The sequence below is a fragment of the Nanorana parkeri genome, unplaced genomic scaffold (assembly GCF_000935625.1).
Source record: "Nanorana parkeri isolate BGI_ZX_2015 unplaced genomic scaffold, ASM93562v1 scaffold640, whole genome shotgun sequence".
Classification (NCBI taxonomy): domain Eukaryota; kingdom Metazoa; phylum Chordata; class Amphibia; order Anura; family Dicroglossidae; genus Nanorana; species Nanorana parkeri.
In genome coordinates this window covers 671404-695419 of record NW_017306908.1, presented here as the reverse complement: position 1 = coordinate 695419, position 24016 = coordinate 671404, and the positions used below count along the sequence as shown (strand labels likewise).

At 38.7% G+C, this 24016-nt stretch overlaps 1 protein-coding gene across 1 annotated transcript in view; it reads left to right on the top strand.

The window, feature by feature from the left end:
- LRRIQ1 (leucine rich repeats and IQ motif containing 1) overlaps nt 1-24016 on the top strand; it is a 122059-nt gene that overhangs the window by 52691 nt on the left and 45352 nt on the right. The window contains exons 14-21 of the mRNA XM_018563201.1: nt 3164-3331; nt 4551-4919; nt 7593-7797; nt 13320-13439; nt 16763-16849; nt 18076-18191; nt 19627-19722; nt 19821-19909. Of these exons, the coding sequence (XP_018418703.1) occupies nt 3164-3331; nt 4551-4919; nt 7593-7797; nt 13320-13439; nt 16763-16849; nt 18076-18191; nt 19627-19722; nt 19821-19909 (1250 nt within the window). The remainder of the gene's footprint in view (nt 1-3163; nt 3332-4550; nt 4920-7592; nt 7798-13319; nt 13440-16762; nt 16850-18075; nt 18192-19626; nt 19723-19820; nt 19910-24016) is intronic.

The window sequence follows — 24016 nt, the reverse complement described above, 5'->3', positions numbered from 1 at the left end:
CTCAGCCTCCCCCTAATGCAGCCCTGTCCGTTCTCACGCCAAGCAGCCATTCATATGCTGCTTGGCGCCAAGTGTCAGTTTGAGGTGGAATGGGCTGGAGCATATCCTGTAGAGGTGCCTGGACCGGAGTGACGTCACATTCTGGCTCGCAGGCATCTTTCCAGGATGTGCAAGGGAGTTGTACAAGCAATGCACATATGGATGGAGCTCTGTCACAGCACAGCAGCCCAGGCTGAGCATCCACTCCAGTTCTCGTAAGGTAGGGAGACTGGGTGCATCATAAAAAGAAGACATTTTTTGGGAGTGTGTATGTGATTGTTTCTGTGGTTCTGTGTGTCTGTCGTTGTTTTGGAGGGCCTGTTCACACTAGTCCTGTGCGATTAATGCACTGTACCATGCAATCGCACCTACTACGCGTTCTGGTGTGGGAGGTGCGTTGCGTTGCCATTCATTTGATTGGCACCCCAAACACACCTCCTGCCCACAGTTCAATCACCCATAATGCGTGCAATGCTGTGCGTTCCATTGACGTGCGACTTGGGTAATGACTTAATAACCGAGGACAAATGTGGGTCTTGAGGTTACACAGGTTGAGAACCACTGCTCTAGAGCATGCATTCAGTCGCATGCATGTGTGTGTGAACTGTGTAGCTGCACTGTAAATAAAGGATGGGGTGAGTTGAGACAGTGAAGCACCATCCATAAAAGAACAATCTGTGAAAAAAGATATTTTAAAACCACTATCTATCAACAATGGTTTTTTTGTGCTTATTTTCACTTGTAACTCACGGTGCAGTGATCTGAATGATCACTATCTTAATAAACATAGGCCTGCAGCAACAGTAACAGAAATATAGTTATTCAAAGAAGTGCTGATTGGTGCAGCTGTTTTTATGGGTAGGGTTCAGTGAACACATAATTTATGGGCTTTGAAAATATTCATGTATCACACTGAAATATGTTTAATGTTTCTTTCCAGAAGCTCTTATCTTTACAAACATAAATTACAAGATACATATAAAAGAGCCATTCTAGTTAAGTATTCATAAAAAATATATATATATTTTCATTCCCCTGCTCACAAGGGCTTAGACCAGGGCCAGCACTGTGAACCAATCTGTACTCAATTTAATTGGCTAGATCTCAAAACATATAACAGTGGGAACTTGCTCATGGGTAAGGAGAGCATAAAAATGACCTCCTCAGTGTACTGCTTCATTGTCCAGTGAGTAGGGTAAGTTTGGTGGCCAAACTATATTGCATATCTTAAAAGACAAAAGTTATGTCATTTATCTGGCTATGCAATTTATCATTGGTATGAACATGTAAGCATGGATTTGTACCATTTGAATATGAATGGCAAAAAAATAAATCTTTCAATAGGCACAAAATATACATATTTGTGTTACGATTGTGTATATAGTGACTAGGCTAGCGTTCTACCGAAGAGTGGATGGGTTGAAGCTCTCTTTTAGATTAGTGCATTGTGTACATTACTTTTTTTAGTGCCCCATTCCAATAGCTTAAAATGGCATGGTAATCAATTAGAAGACACGTCAGTAAATTATATTGTGTTAAATCCACAGAATTCCATATTGTGATCACTTTAAACGAGCAGCGGCTCCCACTGTACATTCAGCTCTGCTTGTCAGGAGCAGGGCTGAATGTACAAAAAGAAACAACTCGCCCGGCGATAGGTATTCGCTCCATAAGACGCAGGCACGTTTTCCCCCTCCTTTTGGGGGAAAAAAAGTGCGTCTTGTGGAGCGAAAAATACAGTATGTTCCACTAGCTATCCCTTATGGGTTACACTTATTTTCTTCCACTTTACTCACTTCCTTCATTCTGACCTTTTAATTTAATCAACTCCCCAGCACTGAATGTCTAACTCCTAATCTAGCCTTAAAATGGACACACTGACCATACACTAAAATTTAACCTTTAGCCTGAACCCTAAAATTCACCCCCATATCCTAACCTAACACCCATAACCTTACCTAACACTTTAATGAACCCTTAAATGTTACACTAACACTTATCCCTATCCTTTTTCCTAATTGTAAGGTGTGACTAAAGCCAAAATGTTTATTTTAGTTTTAGATATAGTATTTTGGGGGCTAGTACCCTGTCATGTTTTTATTGCTGTCTGTATCCCCATTTGGACCACGATCACCAGAAATAAAAGTGAGGAAAGGAACATTTTAAGTTGCCCCACCAGAACAGGAATAGAGGGGGACAAATTTATATGGGAACCCTTGTTCCGGTGACAACTGTTTAAGAGGTGATTTCCCTCACATTGGAAACATTTCCAGTCATTTCATCTTGTCTCTACAGGATGAGAAGTGAAGGGAAATCTCCCCAATGTGACACAGGTGAAAAAAAAAAAGAACCGAACCATTTTTTTTAACCACTTCCTACACTGCCCAAAATATACTTTAACCTTCTAAGTGCTAACTCTTAAGTTAAAAGTGACTCTAAACTCAGAAGTTAAATCTTAAAAATGCATTCAAGTACCCTATTAATAAGAATGTATCTTATTTGTGTATCACTCGGCTGTAGATCCTCAAATCATCTCTGAATTGGTTCTGACACTGTCCTTTCTTTTCAAAGGTGACTACTTTTGTTCCCCATGGTCCCTGTGTGTGTTGTTAAGTAGTCACTGCTCCAAGCTTGCTCCCGTGATAGACTGTAGCTTCAATACAATTTAGCTAACTAAATGTGAGATTGTAGTCCATCACAAGAGTGAGTTTGGGGCAGTGGCTACTTTGCAAAACACACAGGGCCATGGGAAGAAAGTATTCACCCTCCAGAAGGAAGGACTGTGTCAGTATTAATTCAATGTTGATTTAAGGATCTACTGCTGAGTGATACACAAACTACCTTTTTGATAATAGTTAAGGTACTTGAACGCATTTCTAGGTTTTATCTCCTCAGTTTAGTGTCACTTTAAATGATCCTTTAATCCAAGAAAAACCTGAATTATCATCTGAAATGTTGGCCCAGTGCTCACACAATGGCAGTTCTTGCCAGGTTCAGCTCTAGATCATTTCTGTGCCAGTATCTTTGGCTTGACAACTATTATTTTGATATTTATGGTAAAGTAATTATACTTATCTATGGCCTTTATTAATACTCAGCTTGCTTGTTTTTCTGTTTGTTTTAGAGGCTCTTTATTAAAAGTGTTGCCTAAATTAAGATTTCTTGATGATGAAGAAATACACCTTGAGGATTTCACCCCTCACAGCCCTTGTTTGGGAAGTTTCTTGGCTCTCTGTCAAACTCAGATATTCAATATATGTAAATTATGGAAAAAACTAAATATTGAAGAGGGGTAAGTAGTACCAATGCTCTAGAATTAGCATAAGCTTCCCCCTGCAGTGAGTGCAGGGGGAAGAGGCCGCATTATAATATAACTAGGGTTGCACAGATACCGAGTACAGTACTCGGTACGAGTACATGTACCGATACTTTTGAGCTCCAAGACTACACTAGAGAAAAATTCAAAAATTAGTAGGCAGCTGTCATTTGTAAGGAGCACACGGAGCTTCTGGGATTTGTACATCTCTGTTTTAATGTACGATTTTGTTTTTATAAATATAAATAAAGTGATGCACAGATACCAGTTTTGCGAGTACGAGTACTGGTACTTGCCGAGTACTTACAAGTACGAGTACTGATACATTTTTGTTTATTGTCATGTGACAGTTTTTCTAAAACAATACAGATTATTTCAGGACAGTGGTGGAGCCATCCAGGAGGAGGATAGTAATCAGTGAGCCTCTTTAGCTTTTCCCCTTAGTCACGGCAAGCTTGATGTCAGGGAGCAAGGAGGGTGTGAAGAGAGGTGGTAGATGCAGTGGTGGTTGCTGTGAGTGTGTGTAGATCTCTCATAGCGGCTCTCAGCTATGCAGCTATTTGGATCGGCAGCCAGACCATCTGTCTGTTCTGGCCAAAGTATATATATATATATTAATCCAGTCATGCAAAACTGAGGCTCTGCAGAGGTTTCAGTTCTGACACACAATCTTAGAGTTTTGCTACACTTCTGTCCCTTCCTACGTATTTTTTTGAACTCTGCATCATGTTTTTTCCTCGTCTCCATATCCCTGGGTATCACTGTCCATAAAGATTCACAAAGCTGCAGAACAGTCTCTGGTCAGTATGTTTTAGTGTATCTATTCATTTTGATTCGGTGGCAGATGAAAAATGTAAGAGAAATGCAAAGGTGGCTTGTGTAATTTTTTTATGGACAAGAATGCTTCTGGCTGGAGAGAAGGAACCATGGAGCTAGATTCAGGCAAGAGAGTCTAAAGTAAAGAGCAATTGGTATTCAAAACAGAACGGTCAACTGTATTGTCTTTTTCCCTAGGCTCTGGTCACAACTTCCTCTGCAATTCCCAAGTTATGGACGATTGAATTAATATGTAGTTTAGTAGGATTTGTTTTAAACATGAATAGATCCTTGGGCAAAGCATTCAGGAGTCATAGCTGGATTTTAAAACTGTAAAACATTTTGATTGCTTTTCACATGAATTATGTTTATTTTTTAGAACATGCTCTTCTCCGGAAAGGCTAGACCTTTACTGTGACACTTTAAAGGAGCTGCTTAAACTGAGCAGTAACCACAGATATGCACATGAGTATGGTGACACAGAAAGTTCTGAGAGAGCTGATCCAGTCTTTGCAAGCAGACAGCATAATAATCCTGTTATCAGTAATTCAAATGAAGATAAACATGATCACACATGGCAGAACAAAGACTGTGAAAATGCTGAGAAAAAGGATTTAGTTGAGAACTCAAGAACAGCAGTTCAGTCTCTGCCATTGGTGAATTCCATCAATGTCTCAGAGAATGCAACACATTCTGATGACTTGAGGAAAACCTTAAAAACACATCGCCCTGGAGAAATCAGAGAAATGTAAGTGTTCTTGTTATTTAAATAATACAATGCATTGTATTTACTGTGATGTGAGAATGTGATCGATCTGAATTTAGCAGAGAATAATATAATTTTTTTATATTCTGTCAGTTTTTACACACTACAGAAATCACTGCAGCCTTGCCCTTGTAAATTAATTATAATGCAAAATGTACTTAGCCACACAGGAAGACAATTGGTTTCCTTTTCATCTGATCACAAGTGTGATCGGAACGATGTTTGGTCCCCAGCTCTGTCCCCCGCCAACTCCACCACCGACACCTCCAGATTCCTGGAAGTCCTCTTTGGCCATTGGGTGGCCACTAATGCTGCCAAATCAGCTGCTAATGAGCTCTAGAATGTGTTGACTATTTCTATACTGTCCCCTCAACCATTTATTAAATAAAGATGTATCTAGATTGTTGAATGCAGTGTGGGGCTTCAATTCACAATCCTTCAATTTGACACTAAAAACCAAGGAGACAGTGGATTTCCTCTGAAATGTAGAAGCTGTCTGTCTGTCCAGTAGTTAAATCAACTATACCAACTCTTTCACATCATAATTAGCTAGCCACACAAATAGGATAAACCGTGCAGGTCCAACGCTTTCACTACACTTCTTTCCAGTACCTGGATGGTGCAATGAGACACTGATGTAGTTTGACCTTGAAGTTCAGCTTGTGTCTCTTTGGAAGTTTTCCTTGGCTCTCTGTCTACCATTTGTAATCGTTTTGTTCAGTCTGGGGTCAATTTTCCACTTGTGGCCATGTTCAAGGAGGTTGGCTTCACTCCCATGGACTTTAAACTTCTTAATAATATTTGCGGCTGTGGTCATAGGAACATCAAGCTACTTGGAGATGATCCTAAAGACTTTTTCCATTGACATGCTGGTTTATCATTTTCTTTCTAAACTCATCAGGCAACTCTCTCCTTTGTTTTCTCTGTTCCATGTTCAGTGCAGTGCACATAATCATACCAAATAGCAGATTGACTATTTTTGTCTTGAACTATCATTATGATCCAAGTATTTATAATCTGTTCAAAGGGTACCAACAATTCTGCCAGGCTATTTTAAAATATATTTGTACAATAATCAAAAATTGATCTCCTTTTACACTTACTTTGCTTTAACATAAGAAGAATGTATTCTGTATTCCAGGCAAGGCTGATTAACACTGCATGGGAATTCAGTCCAGTAGAAGTTTATTGTCAGCTCATCAAAGTATATTAGGAGCTGACTGGTTATTCTGGCAGGATCAACTGGTTTTCTTTGCACTTATTGAAGGGATATAACAAAACACTTTCAAATGTGTATTCAACTGACCAAAAGAGTTAGAGTTTACAAACACTTTAATACAGAAAAAAATACATTAGACCTAGTCCAGAGTTGCTGTATGTAATCTATAAACCATGGATGTTTTGCTGGAAGGTTTGATTGTTTGAAGCAGAACTAAAATAATTTCTATGCAAACAAACTGAAATTGCAAGTTAAAATGTGCATGCATGCTTGCAAAACTTCTCCAGTATGTCTCCTCAGAGGCTATGCAGGCATATTACAGGACTTGGGATGGTTTCCTATTGGCTATGCAGGCATAGCACAGAACTTTGGATTTTCTGTTGGCTGAACAACTTAGAGGCCAGAAACTTTCAATTCCTACCTCTTAGTAGTCATTATATGCCTATATTTGCTTAAGAGCAGAGACCATCACTGCACAGAATAGTGGGTCTCCTCCCAGTTATGCGTTCTTTCATATCATGTGTTGACAGCTGTTTTGTTTTTTTTCCACAAATGTTTTTATTGTTTTCAAAAAGATAATACAATAAAACAGAAATCATATTGAAACAAGTCAAAAAGCATAGCATACCGAAAACGTCGTGATAAATACATAAAACAGTTTTAACTAGTAATGAACAAACAAGTAGGACCGTTGGCTACAAAGAACATATAGAGGAAATTACTATAAACCGTCAATAGATGAAACCACTAAACCACCAATAGAGTGCACTACTATAATTCAATTACGGCGATGTAAGCCCCATTAGTGAGCAAAAACAGAGACATAAGAGCAAATAATGCCCATTAGGAGCAGTAGATAACATGGAGAGTGAAGTAAAGAAAAGAGGGATTAAATAGATATAAACTATAACAGGGCAGATATGCTCTCTACTTAAATCACAGGGGATTCCATCAAATCTGTGGACCGGGTCAAAGTTCAAGGATGACGGCTGTTTTTTTTAAAACAAGTAACAGTTGGCAGAAAAAAAAGCAGAAGAGAGGGAGTGTTGGGTTGGGATAGAACTGCTCTATTGCATGCCCATTTCCAGCAAAGAATACAATAAATAGTTTCTGCAGAGAACATCCTGTGAGGGAATGGTAACATATTTACCCTTAGATGGTAGTGCCGCTTCATTAACTCCCACTATTGCTGAAGAACAGACTAGGCAAGATGGGTTATGGATAATATGAAATATGGATATTTCAAAAGGTAACACAAATACACAAGTATGTATACATGCACACTTTGTAGCTTGCAATTTCAGAGTGTTTGCACTCTAATACTTTAGTTCTGCTTCAGGAATAACAACATAACTATGTCCAGAATAACAGTGTTTTGTTCAGTACTATTTGGGTTTTCATACTGCTGTTTGAATTCCTTGTTTTTGTATATCCAGCCAAGCAGCCATTCTCATTCAATCCTTATGGAGAGGATATGTGGTAAGAAGAGATATTCATCACTTTACAAAGCTTCATGAGGCTGCCTCCATAATACAGTCAGCATGGAGCCTGTACTGCGGGAGAACAAAAACCTGCAAAAAGAAGCACTGTGCAAAGATGAAGGTATCCGATATCAAACATCAGGCTGCAACTATTATACAGGTAAGTTCTTACCAGTACTTTCAATGGATGGATTCTAGTTAGCAGAAAAAAAGGTGCATGTAGCACTTGGAAATCATCCCCCCAAGATCTCTCCAGTTCCGGTCTGTACAATAAATAGGCAGTTGATGTTTAGAAGGCGGACTCTAGGGCATTTATATTCTCTGCTCTTGTTGCCAGCTGTCTTGCACTACTACTCTTTTACCTTAATTATTTGGCTAGCTTTCACTCTAAAAGTATTGAGCATGATGGCTTTACAAGACATGCCTTGGGTGGGTTGGTGGAGAGAATGAAGGAGACATGGCTGTGAAACACCTAGAACTAAAATAATCAAGCAGGCTGTCTCACTGCTCAGCAAACAGTATGGTTTATCGTCACAGTGGGTAGAACTGTAAATATATTTCCCCCAATGAAATGCACAGACTATAAAGGGTAGCAACAGTGAGGATGGGGCCATGTGACCTTTTGCAACCTAATATTACACATAGGAATATATTACTGACTGTTGAGGCATAATTTACAGATGGTTGCTGCTGTCTCAGGTCATGACATATGTGGCTTTTGCAGAAAATAAACTTAGAGGCAACATCCTTTTTGTAAATTGCAGACTCTAGAGTGGTTCTATTTTTTTGCCCCTTCCTGGTACAATGACAGAAATCTGAAACCTTTTGATAAAGACTTTCACTCTGTTTTCTTCTACCTCTTCTGTATCTAGACCTGCCAGGAAGCGTGGCTTGTAAGGAGAGAGATCTTGGTCTTTCACAACAAATTCAGTATACAGCCGGGAGCTCCCTATGAAAATCACAAAAACATGGCCAAATAAAATGGTGCAATATTCTTAAAATGTGTTGAACTGCTATTCACAAATATATTACCTCTTCGCTAACTTTTTCTACTTCCACGTCTTTTTTTTTGTGTGTTTGCATTACACCACTCTAAAGTATGCCTGCTGACTCAATAACCACATCAAAACTGGTGCAGAATAAAACAGCCCCAACATCACCATTAGGACACCAAGCCATTAACTTCTAACTAGAGTTCAGCAATTCTTTGACCAGCAAGACTTTGCAGTGAAGTCCTTCAAATCCTTATTTGACACAGGCTACTGAACAGCATTATTCTTTTTGTAAAACTGTTTAATTATTTTGTGACTGTTTCTGTTGCTTCTAACAAAATTAGATTAGTTTGGAAAGAACTACATATTAAACTGTATCTCTGCTTTGAGAACAAACACTCATTCTTTGTTAGCTCAGTAATATGTATACATTTCATCATTGGTAAAAAGGAAAAAAGTGTATATACAGTAGAGCAGTACGATTTTTTTGTTTAACCTTTCTGGGCCCATAATCCAGATTTTGAATTTATTTCCCATCAGTTGTCTGTTTTTCATTGAGTTTCCAGAGTTGAAAGTCTGTTGATTTCCTAGTAAGAGAGAGGAAATATGTGCTAGTATATATTCCATACGGGAAGGTTTATTTGGATTGATAATACATTCCAACATATCTCATTCAATCTGGTGAAAATGCCCTTTTCTCAAACATTCAACATACCCCATTGCTGTGGTTACCTGGGGGATCTAAAGAGGAACTCCAAAAAAAGATAAATATATAGTTAAAACTGTTTACCTTCGAACAAAATTGTAGTTCTACTCAAAACATTTGGTGAAATGCACAGTCCATTCACACTGCATAGCCAGGAAGTTCTCTCCACTGTAAAGTCAACGTTACAGCTTTCTGGGTCACCTCCCTGCCAATTGGACAGAGTTGCTGATGTTAATTAATTGTCCAATTAATAGGCTAGGGATAGACAGGTGATGCAAGAAACTAAAGAGCTAAATGATAAAAAAAAGTGTGTAATTTGCCTGGCTGGCTAGTGTTATAGGAGTGCATAAATAATAGGACTAGTTGAACATAATACTTTGGTGGGTAAAACAGTTCACATACATGTATTATTAAAACTGAGTGTATATCAACAGGGTGTTTAGCTGTTAACACAGACTCCTGCTTTATTTGAATAACAAATAGGAGACAAGTAAAAAAAAAATGATGGCACCAGTGAGTGCAGTCACAGAACCGCCCCCTGAGGGGACATTACCAAAGCACCCTACACTTACATGCAATGACATAGAGAGCATCAGCACTGCTCTCTGCTTCACCGAGGACCTCCCAGAGATGGAGAAAAGATGAAAAGAAAAAGGGTCCCTGTGTCACCTGACTGGCTGGAAGACATGTGGAAAAAGTATACATATATATCTAGGGATGGACCGATACCAGTACTAGTGCAGATACTGGGCATTTTCACGAGTACTTGTACTTGTTAAAATGCCCCAATACTAAGCGCTGATACTGGCACTTTAAATTTGTAAACATGAGCGGCTGCCTGATCTCCCACGCTTTCTGGGACCTCTTGGCGGCTGTCTTTTTACAGCGCCAGTCTGGGCACACATTTCCTCTTCCTCCTTCCCGCCGCCAACACCCGTCCGAGAAGCCATGAGGAGACCCTGGAACAGCCCCAGTAAGACCCGCACCCGCTCAAGCAGCCATAGGGAGACCCAGAACAGCCCTGGCAAGACCCGCACCCGCCCGCACAGCCAAGCGGAGACTTGCACGCAGCCCTGGTAACACTGCACAGCCCTTGTGAGACCCATACGCAGCCCTGATGACACTGTACAGCCATGATGAGACACAAATGCAACCCTGGGGAGACCCGCACGCAGCCCTGGGGAGACCCGCACGCAGCCCTGGTGAGACCTATACACAGCCATGGTGAGACCGCACAGCCCTGGTGAGAACTGCATGCAGCCATGGTGATAACCACACACAGCCCTTGTGATACCCACACACAGCCCTGGTGAGACCCATACCCAGCTCTAGTGATACTGTGCAGCCCTGGGGAGACCCACACAAGCAGCCCTGGGAAGACCCCACACAGCCCTAGCCAGGTTCTGCACAGCCTCCTGAGACACTGCACAGCCTTGGTGAGCAACACAGAGTATGTAGCTTCATATTATTCTGTATTGCTGTATAATGGATTGCTGGGATTTGTAGTTCTCTATAGCTGATGGTATTCTGCATTGCTGTATATTGTTACTAGGATTTATAGTTCTCTATAGCTGGTGGTATTCTGCAGCGCTGTATAATGTATTGCTGGGATTTGTAGTCCCTCTACAGCTTGCCATAAGTGGCAGAGCTACCAGGGTCGCATTGGTTGCAGCTGGGACTGGGCTTTGGCGCTGCACTACTGTCCTAAAATCATTAGTCTGTATTGTTTTAGGAAAACTGTCACATGACGTAATTGGTATTGGCAAGTACTTGAGGAATACGTATCGGTACTTCTACTTGGTCTTAAAAAAATGGTGTCGTGCATCCCTATATATACTGTATCTATAAATCCAAAGTAGGTATAGAGGAACTCACGTGCCTTGCAGCTGGGGTAAGTCAAAGCATCAGCATTTTATTGTAAACATTTCGATGGAGCTCAGTCTTTTCCATGATAAAAATGAGCTGAGTTCCCTTGAAACTTTGACAATAATGCTTTGATGCTTTGACTTACCTCTGCTGCAAAGCCTGTGGGTGCCTCTATACCTACTTTGGATTTGTATGCATATTTTTGTGGATGAGCACCCGGGCATTCACCTTACAAATCGAGTGTGGTGGCTACCCCTAAGACTATATATAGTATGTATATACTGTTTATACATACAGGCTGGAGAGCCTGTAATTGGACTTTAAACATTATTAATCTAACCCCAGTCTTCTGCATTGTTATTGTTAAGAGACAACACAAACATCAAATCTTACCCCATATAACTACAGGAATAAATTCCATTTTTAGACATTTCAAAATATTGAATATTTACTGCAACCTAAATTAAATTATTATAAAGTTATATAAAAATATAAAATTATATTTAGTAAATTGTGAAAATAATATGTTGTATTATAATACATACAATATTTAATTATTCGAAACTATATAAAGTTTAAGCAAATCCTCAAAGGTATAAGAGGGAAAGATCATGGCCACCATTAGAAAGTTAAGCACCCAGTAAAACCTACCTGACAGGACCTCCTGCCTCTTAGCTTTGCAGAGGGAAAGAATGAGGCAGTGCACCTTGGCGAAATGTGGTTTTGGCAAAACAGTGGGAGGGACTTAAAATTTGAGGCTACTTGCAGAGGTCTATACTGTGCAGAGTAGAGGTGTCAGGAGTATGTAATGTATAGAGTGCAGAGATCAGGCCAGTATTGGGCAACACTAAGTGTGCAGGGGTCAGGTGTATGTAATGTAATGCAGAGGACATGTGTGTGTAATAAACGGAGTGCAGGGGGTCAGGAGTGGGCAATGCACAGAGTGCAAGGATCATGTTTACATGTAATGTGCATACTACAGGGGTCCGGAGTATGTAATGTACAGTGTGTAGGGGTCAGCAGTGAGTAATGCACAGATGTCAGGTGTGTGGAATGTAGATGGTGCATTCCCTGACAATGACTGATCCCAGGTATGTGTGAGCTGTATGGTGCCCATGGAGTGTTGGAGCCACAAAGTAAATCCCACTAATCACACTCTGGCTGCCAGGCTCCATTTGCCCATCCATCCTCTGCCACACATCTCATCACAGCTTCTCCTGGTTACTGTGCCATGCTCCCAGCCTTGTTTGGGGTAATGGCATAGGTGTGGGCCGCAAACGAGAGTTCAGGGTGTCACTTTTAGATTGACTAGCTTGGAACAGTGTGGTGGCAGGACTACAGTGTGATTGGACTGGGTGTAGGGAGGCATAGGCAACCCCAGCCAGGCTGGGCACCCACTGTTAAATCACTGGGGTCTGGGCCCAGTATGGGAGGACTACCTGTACCCCTCTATCAGTGTCACAGGGAAAGATAGATAGATGGATATTAATTCAAGCATGCAAGTTACATGTAACATTATTATTCTTATTTCCTATTATATGCCTTCTAGTTTTCAAACAAATAGCTCATTTACTGCCAGTCTGGCACGTTTCCGTCTTCACAGTATTTCTTTTTCAAATTATAAGAAGGATGCATACAATAAAGCTTAAGCTAAGAATAGCTTTACTCTGCCTATAGCCCCTTTCTATAAATAACCAGACACTCAAAGACTGCATTTTTTACACAAGAGGTTGTTTGAGTCTCACTAATTTGGAAGCTAAAGGTTGCAAGTACACTCTTTGCTTTCTCTTTGTATCTTCTTTTCCCTGAGGCTCTTAAACACCCTAAAGGAATTGTCAAATTATTAATTTGTTGACCCTGGCTGCATGCAACAAGGGGAGTTGAAGAATTCCTTTCTGCTTACTTGAAGAGACCCTCCTGGGTATTCCAGGCTTTAGACACATGCAGGCATTTAATTTGTCATGTAGTTTTAGATGTCACATAAAGTTCAAAAACAGATCATTGAGCTAGTAAACGAAGCTCAGAGATGTTTTATCTTCCTAATGGGATAACGGAGTGAATCTGTATTTTGGGTGTATCTATGCTTCTTTTGTGACATCCTTTGCATTTTTTGTGCAGGCAGCTTGGAGAGGATTCTTCCTTAGAAAAAAATTGGCTGCTGCTCTTGCTGCTATTGAAAGAGATGAGCTAGATGATTTCTATGAAGAAGTGAATTTGAATCATTTCATGTTCGATGAAGTAAGAAGAATTATTTCATGTGAAACACGGTGTAACAAAATTGTCTGCTCTAAATATTCACCTCGAATTTTTATGCTGGATTTTAAAATGTGGTATAATGTATAACTGTTTATCAGTCTTTGTGCTTAGGAAATTCACAGGCTCAGCGGCACAGCGGGGTCAACATAATTCTGGTTCAAAGCATGTGTATCATTTCCTGGGTAGTATGGACAGTGAATTGTAAATATCACATACTAACGAACTCCTCCATATTAGTAATTGTTTTTACTAATTAACCACATTTTGAAGAAAAATTAAGGTTATCTAGAACTGATAGTTTTATGACCTACCTATCTTTTGTAGCTATAATGGAAAGGGTGCATTTTTTTTTTGTAGCGTAGCTTATATATTTAAGGCAATTGATGATGGCGACTTTAAAACCTCCAAAATGGGCTGAAGCTGTGCCAGGAAGTATGCCAAGGAGCTTTTACTTTACCTGATCTCCCAGGGAGTAAATTAGGCCTCCAAACATCTTCTGTGGCTAAAATATCATGCTGGTGTACTGATGCTGAACCTATTCCAGTGCAGCCTAATATTACTTTTGGGCTTCATACACTTCTGTTTTAATCCATTGATCTACATTTAAACTCTGAGCTTTAGGGACAGCCTGGAGGTGTATTGAGTTTAGCAGAGACTCTTCCATATTGTTTCGGGTCATGTGATTGTTGCAGAAGGCAAATTGCAATTTTCCATGGAGATGCCTAGTTTGCACTTTTATCTTATGATTCCCCAAAGAGTCCTCAAGGGGCACCAATAAGGATGATTTTCATATTGCTTCTGCCTGTTAGTGAAGCTTTTGCAGTGATAGCCAATAGAGATATATTAAGCAGAACCTACCATTCTTGGCAGTTCTTTAGTCAGGTTCTTTATGAAAACAGTCAAATTTAAAAGAAAAGCATACAATCAAAAAAGGTTTCAGATACAGAAAAACATACAAAAAAGTTTATAATTGTTTCTAGTCCTAACATATAATGAACATTTATCATAAAGAACACAGATCAAGCATAGTTATACTATGGAAAATAAGGAATTTAGTCACTTCATCATGTTCACAGAGTCGGAGGCAAATGATAGGAAATTAATTTCCCTACTTTGATCTTATTTTGACTGTTATTTTGTATGAAAAACAAAATAAGGTATTTATTTTACTGTTCGTTAAAAGAAACACATGTCTGTCTCTTAAAGGTAATATGAGATCTTTGATACACAAAGCATTATGCTGGTCACAATAAGTGTTATTTAGCACCAACTTAAATATGGACCCCTTTGTTTATTTCAGGTATTGGTTTGGTATAAATGATATGTGAGAGGTGATATTCAGTTCATTAGCTCCTTAGTTTACTACATACAATGAGATAATGTATATACCTTTCTGTTTACTCATAGAATAAAGTGAAAAGGGTAATTTATGAATTTTGTTGAACTTTTTAAAACTTGTTTCATGAGATTAATCTGCTCAACAATCGGTTTTACGTGTTAGGATTTGACAGTATCTGAGATGCTTAAAACTTTAGGATTCAATTTAAAACTCACCAGTGTAATTTAGCTCAGAAATGTTGCTACAAATGTGAACAGCTTGTCTGTTCAATTAGTGCATGTCAGTTTGACACGTGTGGAGGGTTCACAGATTATTTATCTTGATCTTTTCTCACGTAGCATCTGTTAAATATATATTTTAGAGAGAATACTGTTTACCCTCCCCCACACTCTGTCACTGTGTATGAATTATTATATAATAGAGGTCACATTGGAATTCTGCAACCCCTAAAACAAGAACACAACTGTCCATTGTGTATTACTAGCAGAATGAGTAATGTCAAACTAGCAAATTTGCTTCTCAACAACCGGTTAGAGAAAATGACCATGTATTTGTGCTATAATGGATATACTGTGTATATAACTATATATTTGTTGTTGGACCTAATTAATACTTTTGTGATCCACATACTGCTTTGTGTGCATGTGCATTTTGATAATCATACTTTTTTTTGTATGGGGGGTTTTACTTCTGTGCTATGTAGGCTTTTTAAGTGCATGAAGATGTCCATATATGTAAATGTGCAGCATTTGCTAGAATAATACCTGGTGATCCTGTCATGAAGGTCCTTGTTCGGGTACTTCCTGCTTATAGGGTGACATCACTATGTCCTTGTCTTCTAATTATGCCCCTGCACAATCACCCTGTCCCATGGCCTTCCAATGGAGACTAAAAATTGCTGCTGAAACACACATTTTGTAGACATGGACTATTGCTGTCACTACCAGAAACCTGCCCTGAGAAATGCCATGCAGCCATCTTTGAAGTGCATGTAGACCGGAAGTGACCCAAAATGGCTGGAGATCAGCATCACCGAGGTGTAACAAAGCAGAAAAAAGGGTGAAATAATTATTTTTTTCAAATGGATATTATTTATAATCAGGCCCGGATTTCCCACAAGGCCACCGAGGCCCTGCCTCGGGGCGGCAGAGCGCAGAGGGGCGGCAGCCGTGACCTTGTGGGGAAGTTGCGGGCGCCGGTGTAAGGTGTCCGGCGGCCGCACACTAAGGTCCGCCACCGTCCAATCACGACGGGGTGGCCCGAGGCTTCCCCCCCCCCCCGCCCTGCCATCTGGTTGCCATTCTCAATTGATGGGGAGGGGCGTATTGTGGAACCTGGCCTTGGGGCGGCAGGGGGAGTAAATCCGGCCCTGTTTATAATACACAATACTTTAACAAAGTAAATATAAATGAGTTAGGGTTTACATCTACCTTTAAAGATATGAAAGCTGCAGTAGTAGGCATACTGTATATTCTACTGTCATGCTACCGCTCTAACATCAATATTTTGTATGACCTGGAACAGGTGTACAGATAAGGGCTTATAGTTTTTTTACTTTCCTGATCTGCTTAATAATTTCTGTGCAGTGGCCCAGAAACAATTGGAACACATGGATAAGCATAACAGCCAGTCAACTAGTATTTTTTAGTCAGGAAAGGTATTCCCCATATTTTTCTCAGGTTTACTAAAGGACTAAATTTTTCCCTGAATATGAGCTAGCACCAAAAACAACAGGCAGCAGGTATTGTGACATACTGTCAACTTTCTTGTCAAAATACATTTTCTCCATTTATATAGTAACCCTCAATGTCATATGTATATAGTGCAACAAAGTTCCTATGCAAAATTAATTTTTAACATTTTTAAGTAGAAACATTTCTGCTTGGCTACATGCTTAGTTTGACACAGACATTTCTGCTGAAATATTATCTATTCTCATTCTTTACATTGTTTCTTTGCCTTTTAGAATGTCATGGAAAACGACTGGTCATTAGATTCCACTGCCTCTCATCATGAAACTATACATCTCTCCAGTAAAGCAGAACAAGCAAAGGTAACATGTCACTGTGATGATTCAGTCCACTAAAGCTTTCTTTACCAGAATGATTAATGTAGTGCTTTACTGGCCGATTTAGGATGCCACATACTTACTTCGCATCCCCAGATGCTATTTGTCTTTTTTTATTTAACTGTCTTTATTTTGGATATATTTCAATACTGTATCACAGTAGCTCTGCATTAAGAAAAAAAGATACAAAAATAATATTTCTGATATGTACCAGCTGCATTTCTGGCAGACAATAAAAAATGATTAGCTGACGTAGTACTTACAAAGACAAAAAAATCTCTCATATCAACAGCTGAGTATTATCAGAACCACATCAAGTTTCTTGCTTATGATAATTATATTTTGGCATTCATTACCAGGCTGGATTCTCCTTTTCTGGAAAAAAAATTGTTCTTTTTGTATAAAACAAAGAAAGACTTTGAAGCCCACCTGTGGACTTTGTGCCCCCGCCCCCCTTCATGGCTGTATTTTATATTATAATACTCACCTTTTCTGATGTCTTTAGCCCAGTCACATGACCTGACTGGGTCACCTTCCTTTTCACCTCTTCTCTCGGCTTGGCTCAGTGATGTAGAGAGCAGTGGGACACTGACGTGATGTTGTAAGTGCCGCTCCTTGCAATAGAGTCATGGTGCCAGTCCCTTGAGATTGATGAATGGCTAGGCCTCTGCCCATTCTTAATTGCATCTCTGCCCTGCTAGGACCCACTGGATGTAGTTCCCAATTAGTGGATGTAATTCACCTGTGATGACAGTTTTGTTTAATTGTCTCCTTAAAAAAAGGGAATGATTAGTGTCTCCTTTCAGATATTTTTCCAAGAAGTTGTGCAGTAATGGATGCTTGAAGTGTTTACAACTACTTAATTTTGGTGTAATGATGAGGATGAGCTCTCCTCATCATTACACTTTGTGTACAGGGCACCATGTTGTTGCCCCCTCAGGGAACATTCACAAGATGTCCTCGTCTTTGTAGCCTAATGACGCTGAGTGTCATTTACCAAGGAAGACATGGGACATTTAGTGGTGACCAGAGTTTACTGCAGTGGACAGTTCCAGAGAGTAGAGGAGTATTGCAGGCAGAGCTGTTTTAGTTTTTTTAGTTGGTGCTAAAAAGCATAATAATATACTGTATGCCAAACCTAGTAAATATTCCTGTGAATGTATTTTTTAGTTCTTTATATTGTGTGCTCACTCATATTTCCTGCTGCCCAGAAAAGTGGCATTCCAGAAAACAGGGCTCATCCATTGCCATGGATCCCACAAGAAGCCTGGGCAGTTTCTGAAGCATCATCATTGCACAGCCAAGTAAGGGAAAACCGTAATAGCAGGTAAGACAATTATTTTTACTCAGTTAAATGTCTCAATTGACTTTCAAAAGAGCACAATGATGCTGCAGTATTTTCAAAAATAGTTCTATAAATCCATTATTATAGTGTAATCCCTCCAAAGATATGTGCTAATAGTTTAAGAGTTTTAAGCTTTTGTAAGTCTCTCTCAAATTCTTAAATGGAGATCAGATATCTAGATCCATTAATGGAAATGTAACATGTAAGATAGTTTCTGTCTTATATTATATTCCATTGCCACTGATGTTTATTTATTGCTATGCACATATGCTTTTGTTTTGCAAATTAGTTTTGTTCATGAGAGTTGCACAATATACACGAGTGAAGCCAAGCTTAACAAATGCTCCAGTGTAAATAGGGGTTTCTAAGCTTTATTTGGCAGTTTAGAAAGTAGGCATATGAAAAGTTATTTAACAATTATTAACAATTATGTATGGCTGGAAAGATAGAGGGACAAGACATGGACAATATGTTCTTTTTGGTAGATGTTTTATTTTGCGCAAAGTACATCTTCAAATCTTTAAACCCAGATCCAACTGTAATTGAGGGGTCAAATCTCATTCATATATGTGAAATAGACAAGTAATTTCCTGTGGAATAGACTTACCTGTACATATATGTGGAATTCTGTAGTGCAAATACATTTCAGGAACTTTTGGGAACAGGGCTTCATATTGGACTTCATATTACAAAGAAACTACTTACCAAATGGCATTGCCATATAAAAAGTACTACTGATCATTGAGCTAAAGCAACCAATCAGTGTTAATTTTCAATCAACTCAGAAAATAACTTTGACAGCTGTATACAACCCCTCTTTGTTATTAAGTAAGCTTATATGTGTTCTTTTTTTCTTATTACACTCTTGTGACCTGTCTCATATATGTATACATGTATGCATGTTTCTTTAAGATTTTAGAGTACATGATGTTTCTGTTTTCTTAATGCTTTTGGCCTACTGTTCAGATTTAAAAGCTTCCATGTGACAATACAAGCGATGTGGCATTAAGCAATCTTTGCTGCATAAGTGTACCATCTCTGTCTTTTACATACTTACTGATATGCAGTAATGCCTTGTATTAGTTAAAATAAGTAGGCCTCCCAGTTTGTATCTGCATTTGGTGGAAGAACATGTCTTTATATATCTTGATATAGATATGGATGTTATTCTGTGCAGGTCGGGATTTGTGTGCTGATGGTCATTTTTGAATACTTCTTTAAGTAATTGAAATGTAAACATGTCAAAATGCTAGCAGAGATTTAGAACCTTTCACGATAGAGCTTTCTACCACTATTTAAACTAGATTTTATTTCAGATTTTGGAATGTATAAACAGTTAGCTGAAACAGCTTTAGACTACAAAGCTTTGTGCATTTCTTTTTTAACTGATTTGGCCTATGATTTCATCTGATGTCAGGTTGGAGAAACAAAATTTGTCACATGTGTCTAGCATGAAGTCCAATATTGACATTTCCTTCAAGTCGGAGAAAGAGGAAAAAATTTCCCAGGAATGGTACGCAAAAGACTTCCTTTTACTCTATCTTGATGTGTCATCGAGTAATCAAAATGTGAGCCCAACATGTATATGTAAGTAAATATGCTTTCCTGTAGGGGATTTAAAGATGCAGCTACAGTGCAACTGATGTTGAAAAGAGCCCAGAAGATGAAGTCAAAGCAAGCAAAACACAAACGAATGTTGGGTAAGTGACTGGGAATTGTAAATCTTTGCAACAGATATGTTTTCTAATTACTGTTGAAAGGGCTGAGGTGGTGACTATGATTACCTAAATATAATGAATAAACTGAGAATATTTATAATGTTATGCAACACAGAAAAATAATTGCATGGTGTTAAGAACAAAATTAAATAACATGCAATGATATGCAGTTGTGGAAATGTAAATAAAAGTTGTATGGTTTTCTGTTTCAAGCCAACTAAAGCTATCCACAGGCTTCAGTTGACATTGGTACTTGTGGGCACACTCCAGAGACCAACTGCTGTCTTAGGTTGGTTAAAAAATTGGCAGCTGCCAATTCCTATGAGAATTACTTTGTCCTCTGTTATATTTTTGTTAGTCAGTTATAATAGGGCTAAATCCTAAATTGATTACTAGACAGTGGATCACCCTAGACCAGGGTTTTTTTAAACTTCTCTTAACCATTTCTTTACGATTTAGTAAAGCTAAGAGAAATACATTATTTCTTACATTTTGTTTTTTTTACATTTTCTACTAGCACTGAGGTCTCTCCACCTCACAACCTTTCCTATATATTTCCTTTCTCCCCTCCTGCCATGCAACCTAGTAACCCATATACCTCTCTACTGTCAATCATATGAGTTTGTTTCATGGGTTGACGGTGGTGGCATTGTAGGTGGTAATACTTATTACATTTCCATCCCATAGAAAAGAATGATGTCTGTGATACATTAACTGCATTGCTTAAAGGCTAAGGGGTTGATTTACTAACCTTATAAACACGCCACGAACAAGTATACACCTCTGTAGTGTGTTCCCTCCCAGCATGATCTATTGGTGGAATCTAGACACCTTTGTAGTGTGTACACACCCAGCAGGTGTGTTGTGCAAAGCCCTGCATGAATTGCAAGGTGATATTGTGTAAATTAGCTCTACATTGTGTTGCTTGCGTTGACGAATGCAGGAATGTAAATGCATGAGCTAATCATTTTTGTCTAAACTGTGAAGCAGCATTATATATGCATCATGTGCATGATTTTTCCATATATGGCATTAGTGGAAATATGCTTTTAGAGACTTTTTGGTTGATAAATACGTTTTGCTGTGTAAAAATCACACGCACCTAGTGCGTGCGTGTGTTTTAGGTTAGTAAATCACCCCCTAAGTCTCAGATTGTGGTAGTTTATGATTTAATACATAGATAAATATATTGTGCTATATTACTTGTCACTGATTTTATGCTTGGATTTACTAGGCTATGTTTACTATACAGTCATTGGCAACCCATCACAAACACTTTTGTGGCCCAGTTTGGGTCCTGAATCATAGTTTAAAAATCACTGCCCTAGAGTAGAAAAATATCACTAGCATAATTTTTAATATATATGATACTATTAATATGAATCGTTTATGTATTTATACTATTAAAAACTATTTTACATAAACCACTGTGTCATTTTCGTTTATTCGCCCTTTATAGTAATTGTTTACCTAAGACTTAATTGGTAAACAAAGGCCAACTCCAAGTTTGTGAATGGAATTCACCACATAAACTTCAAGTGACATGTTCTTCCAAAAAACATTATAGCTTTTCAAAGCACAGCATTACTGCACTATGTTATTTTACCACCAAACCATATCAAACATGCCTTTTCTATTAGGATTTATCCCCTCCGTGTTTTCAAAGATTCAGGGTACAGTACAATCTTAGGAATACTGCACATTTAATCCCTAGCTAACGCCACATAAAAGGATTTGGAGCCTTCCTGGAGGTCATGACATGCACATTACTTCCAGTTTCTTTGTGATCCTTCTTTTTTGTAATTGAATATAAAAAGTGTCTTTATGTTGTGTGTCATCATAAGTTTTCTTCAGTCACTAATATCTTTTTTGTTTGATCTGAAATATATGTAATTTGTTAATTTTTTTAAAGAAGCTAATTACTATATTATTTCTGAAAAAAAAATAGATAAATGTTAACAATTTATGTACAGATCTACTTATCAGTAATGTTTTAAAGTTGTCTTTTGCCCATAGTAACCTGATCAATTGATTACTTGAATAATAATCGGTAAATACAGAAACATGAGGACAATTAAAGATTTTGTTCATGTATAGGGTAATATTTGGATAAGATGTGCAATAAATCATTTGATTGGATGATTTTCAGTGATAAACTTTCGGGTCTATTCACAAAACTGCCGAAGGCAGCTGTGTGAATAACCGACCCGAAAGGGAAGTGAGCCGAACGCTGTTCGGCTATTCACTTCATGCTGGTACGGCTGATTCCAGCCGTATATATCGGCTGAAATCAGCTGTACATCGGCTTGCTGCGACTGGCTTTGGGTCGGTCAAACATGCTCGGCCGACCCAAAGTGCAGAAGGAGTTTGCCTCAGCCGATCCAACATTTGGATCGGCTGAGCCGAACCTCCGGCAGGCTACTCGCTGCTGTTCTGCCTATTCTCATAGGGGCCGAACAGCAGTGAGTGAATAGCCGAATGCCACCGAGTGGTGGCAACTCTGTGGTCCCGAGCAGAATAGAAAAACAGTTTAAAAAAGTAGAAAAACAAAAAGTAGAAAACGCTTAGCAGTGCCGGAGGTCATATGAAAGCCGACTCTGCTGAGTTCTCATGGTACTGACAGATCAGCGTCCCCTGGTTACCTAGTAACCAGGTAACCAGGGGACGCTGAACTGTCAGTACCATTGCAATAGCTAGTTTGCTATTGCAAAGTGAAATAGCCGATAGGAATGTAGGTATGCATTCCTATGCTGTTTTTTTTTTTCTGACTGATGGCGGACGGCGCCTCCGATGTCAGAAGAAAAAAAATAAAAGAGCAGAGCAAGGAAGCTAGGGCTAGATCCTTTGCCAGCTTTGTGAATAGACCCCATAGTCTACAGAATGGAAACAAAGTGAGCTCCCATTGTGTCATGGAAGCCAAGATTTTTTTTCTTATTCAGACCTAGTCAACTATGAAATGTTGTTAAGGTATAGGAGTGACCACACACACAGAAGTGAAGATTCAGAATCCTCCAGATGGTTGTGGCCTAAAAAGTACTTTCTTGTTTTGTGGAAAGGGTTGTTATACAATTATAAGAGGGCGGTGTTGGAACTGTAGACACAAACAGTTCTTCTTTAACAGGTTATTGTACATAGACAATTGAAATTGATTATGTTATTGGACAGTGTGGGTTGCTGCTCATCATTGCTTCATACAATATTATTAAATAAAGCTTAGTCTGTATATCTATAATCCTAGGCAGGGTACTGATAATTTCCTAATGTCTTGTCATTTTTATGTACTCTTCTCCTTTATTTTCTGAATGTTGCTATCTGGATATGTCCTATAATTTACGTAAGAACTTTGCCCCAATTTGTAGCCACCAAGTTTTTTAACCTAGAGGTAAATATAGTAAAGCGGAAAATAGGCATAAAATGTGATTATATTCGCTTTTGGTCTGTCAAGATGTATTTAATAATTTAAAAGACAGATGGTATGCATCAAGACTTTGCTAGAGTTTTCAGATTACCTCACTTGAGCTCCATATTTCCGTCACCTTTTTCAGGTTGGAATTGCAGCTTTAGTAGCATGACAGTTCTCTTCTTTAAAATAGCAATGACAGTGCCACCTATAACACAATCTAATGTCAACAGCACTTGCAATATTTTTCTCATTTTTGTCTTAATATTTATGCTATCTTTTAATTATTCAAATAGCAGATTGGTTGAAGGAAAACTGTTGAAACTGCTCTAACCATTTGGTGACTACTTCGCCAAACTTTCCGCACCTAGGCTTTACCATGGCTTGTGTCCATCTACAGTGTTTCATGTATAGATTGTATGACAACATATTTGGAATTTAATCTTTCCTAAAGGCTGGTAATATCAGCAAAATATCAACATACCAACAAAGCAATATAGAACATGTCAACATAATGCAAGGAAAATGCTCAACCACACAGTTTAGTAACTAAAATCATCTGTGAATAGCTATTTAAAATAAATTAAAAAAAAACTAAAATTACAAATGCAAGGGTTTCCCCTCGCTTTCTTTAATTTTTGCAGGTGTCAGGCGGAACAGGAAGTAATGAAAATATCTCCAATGAGGTA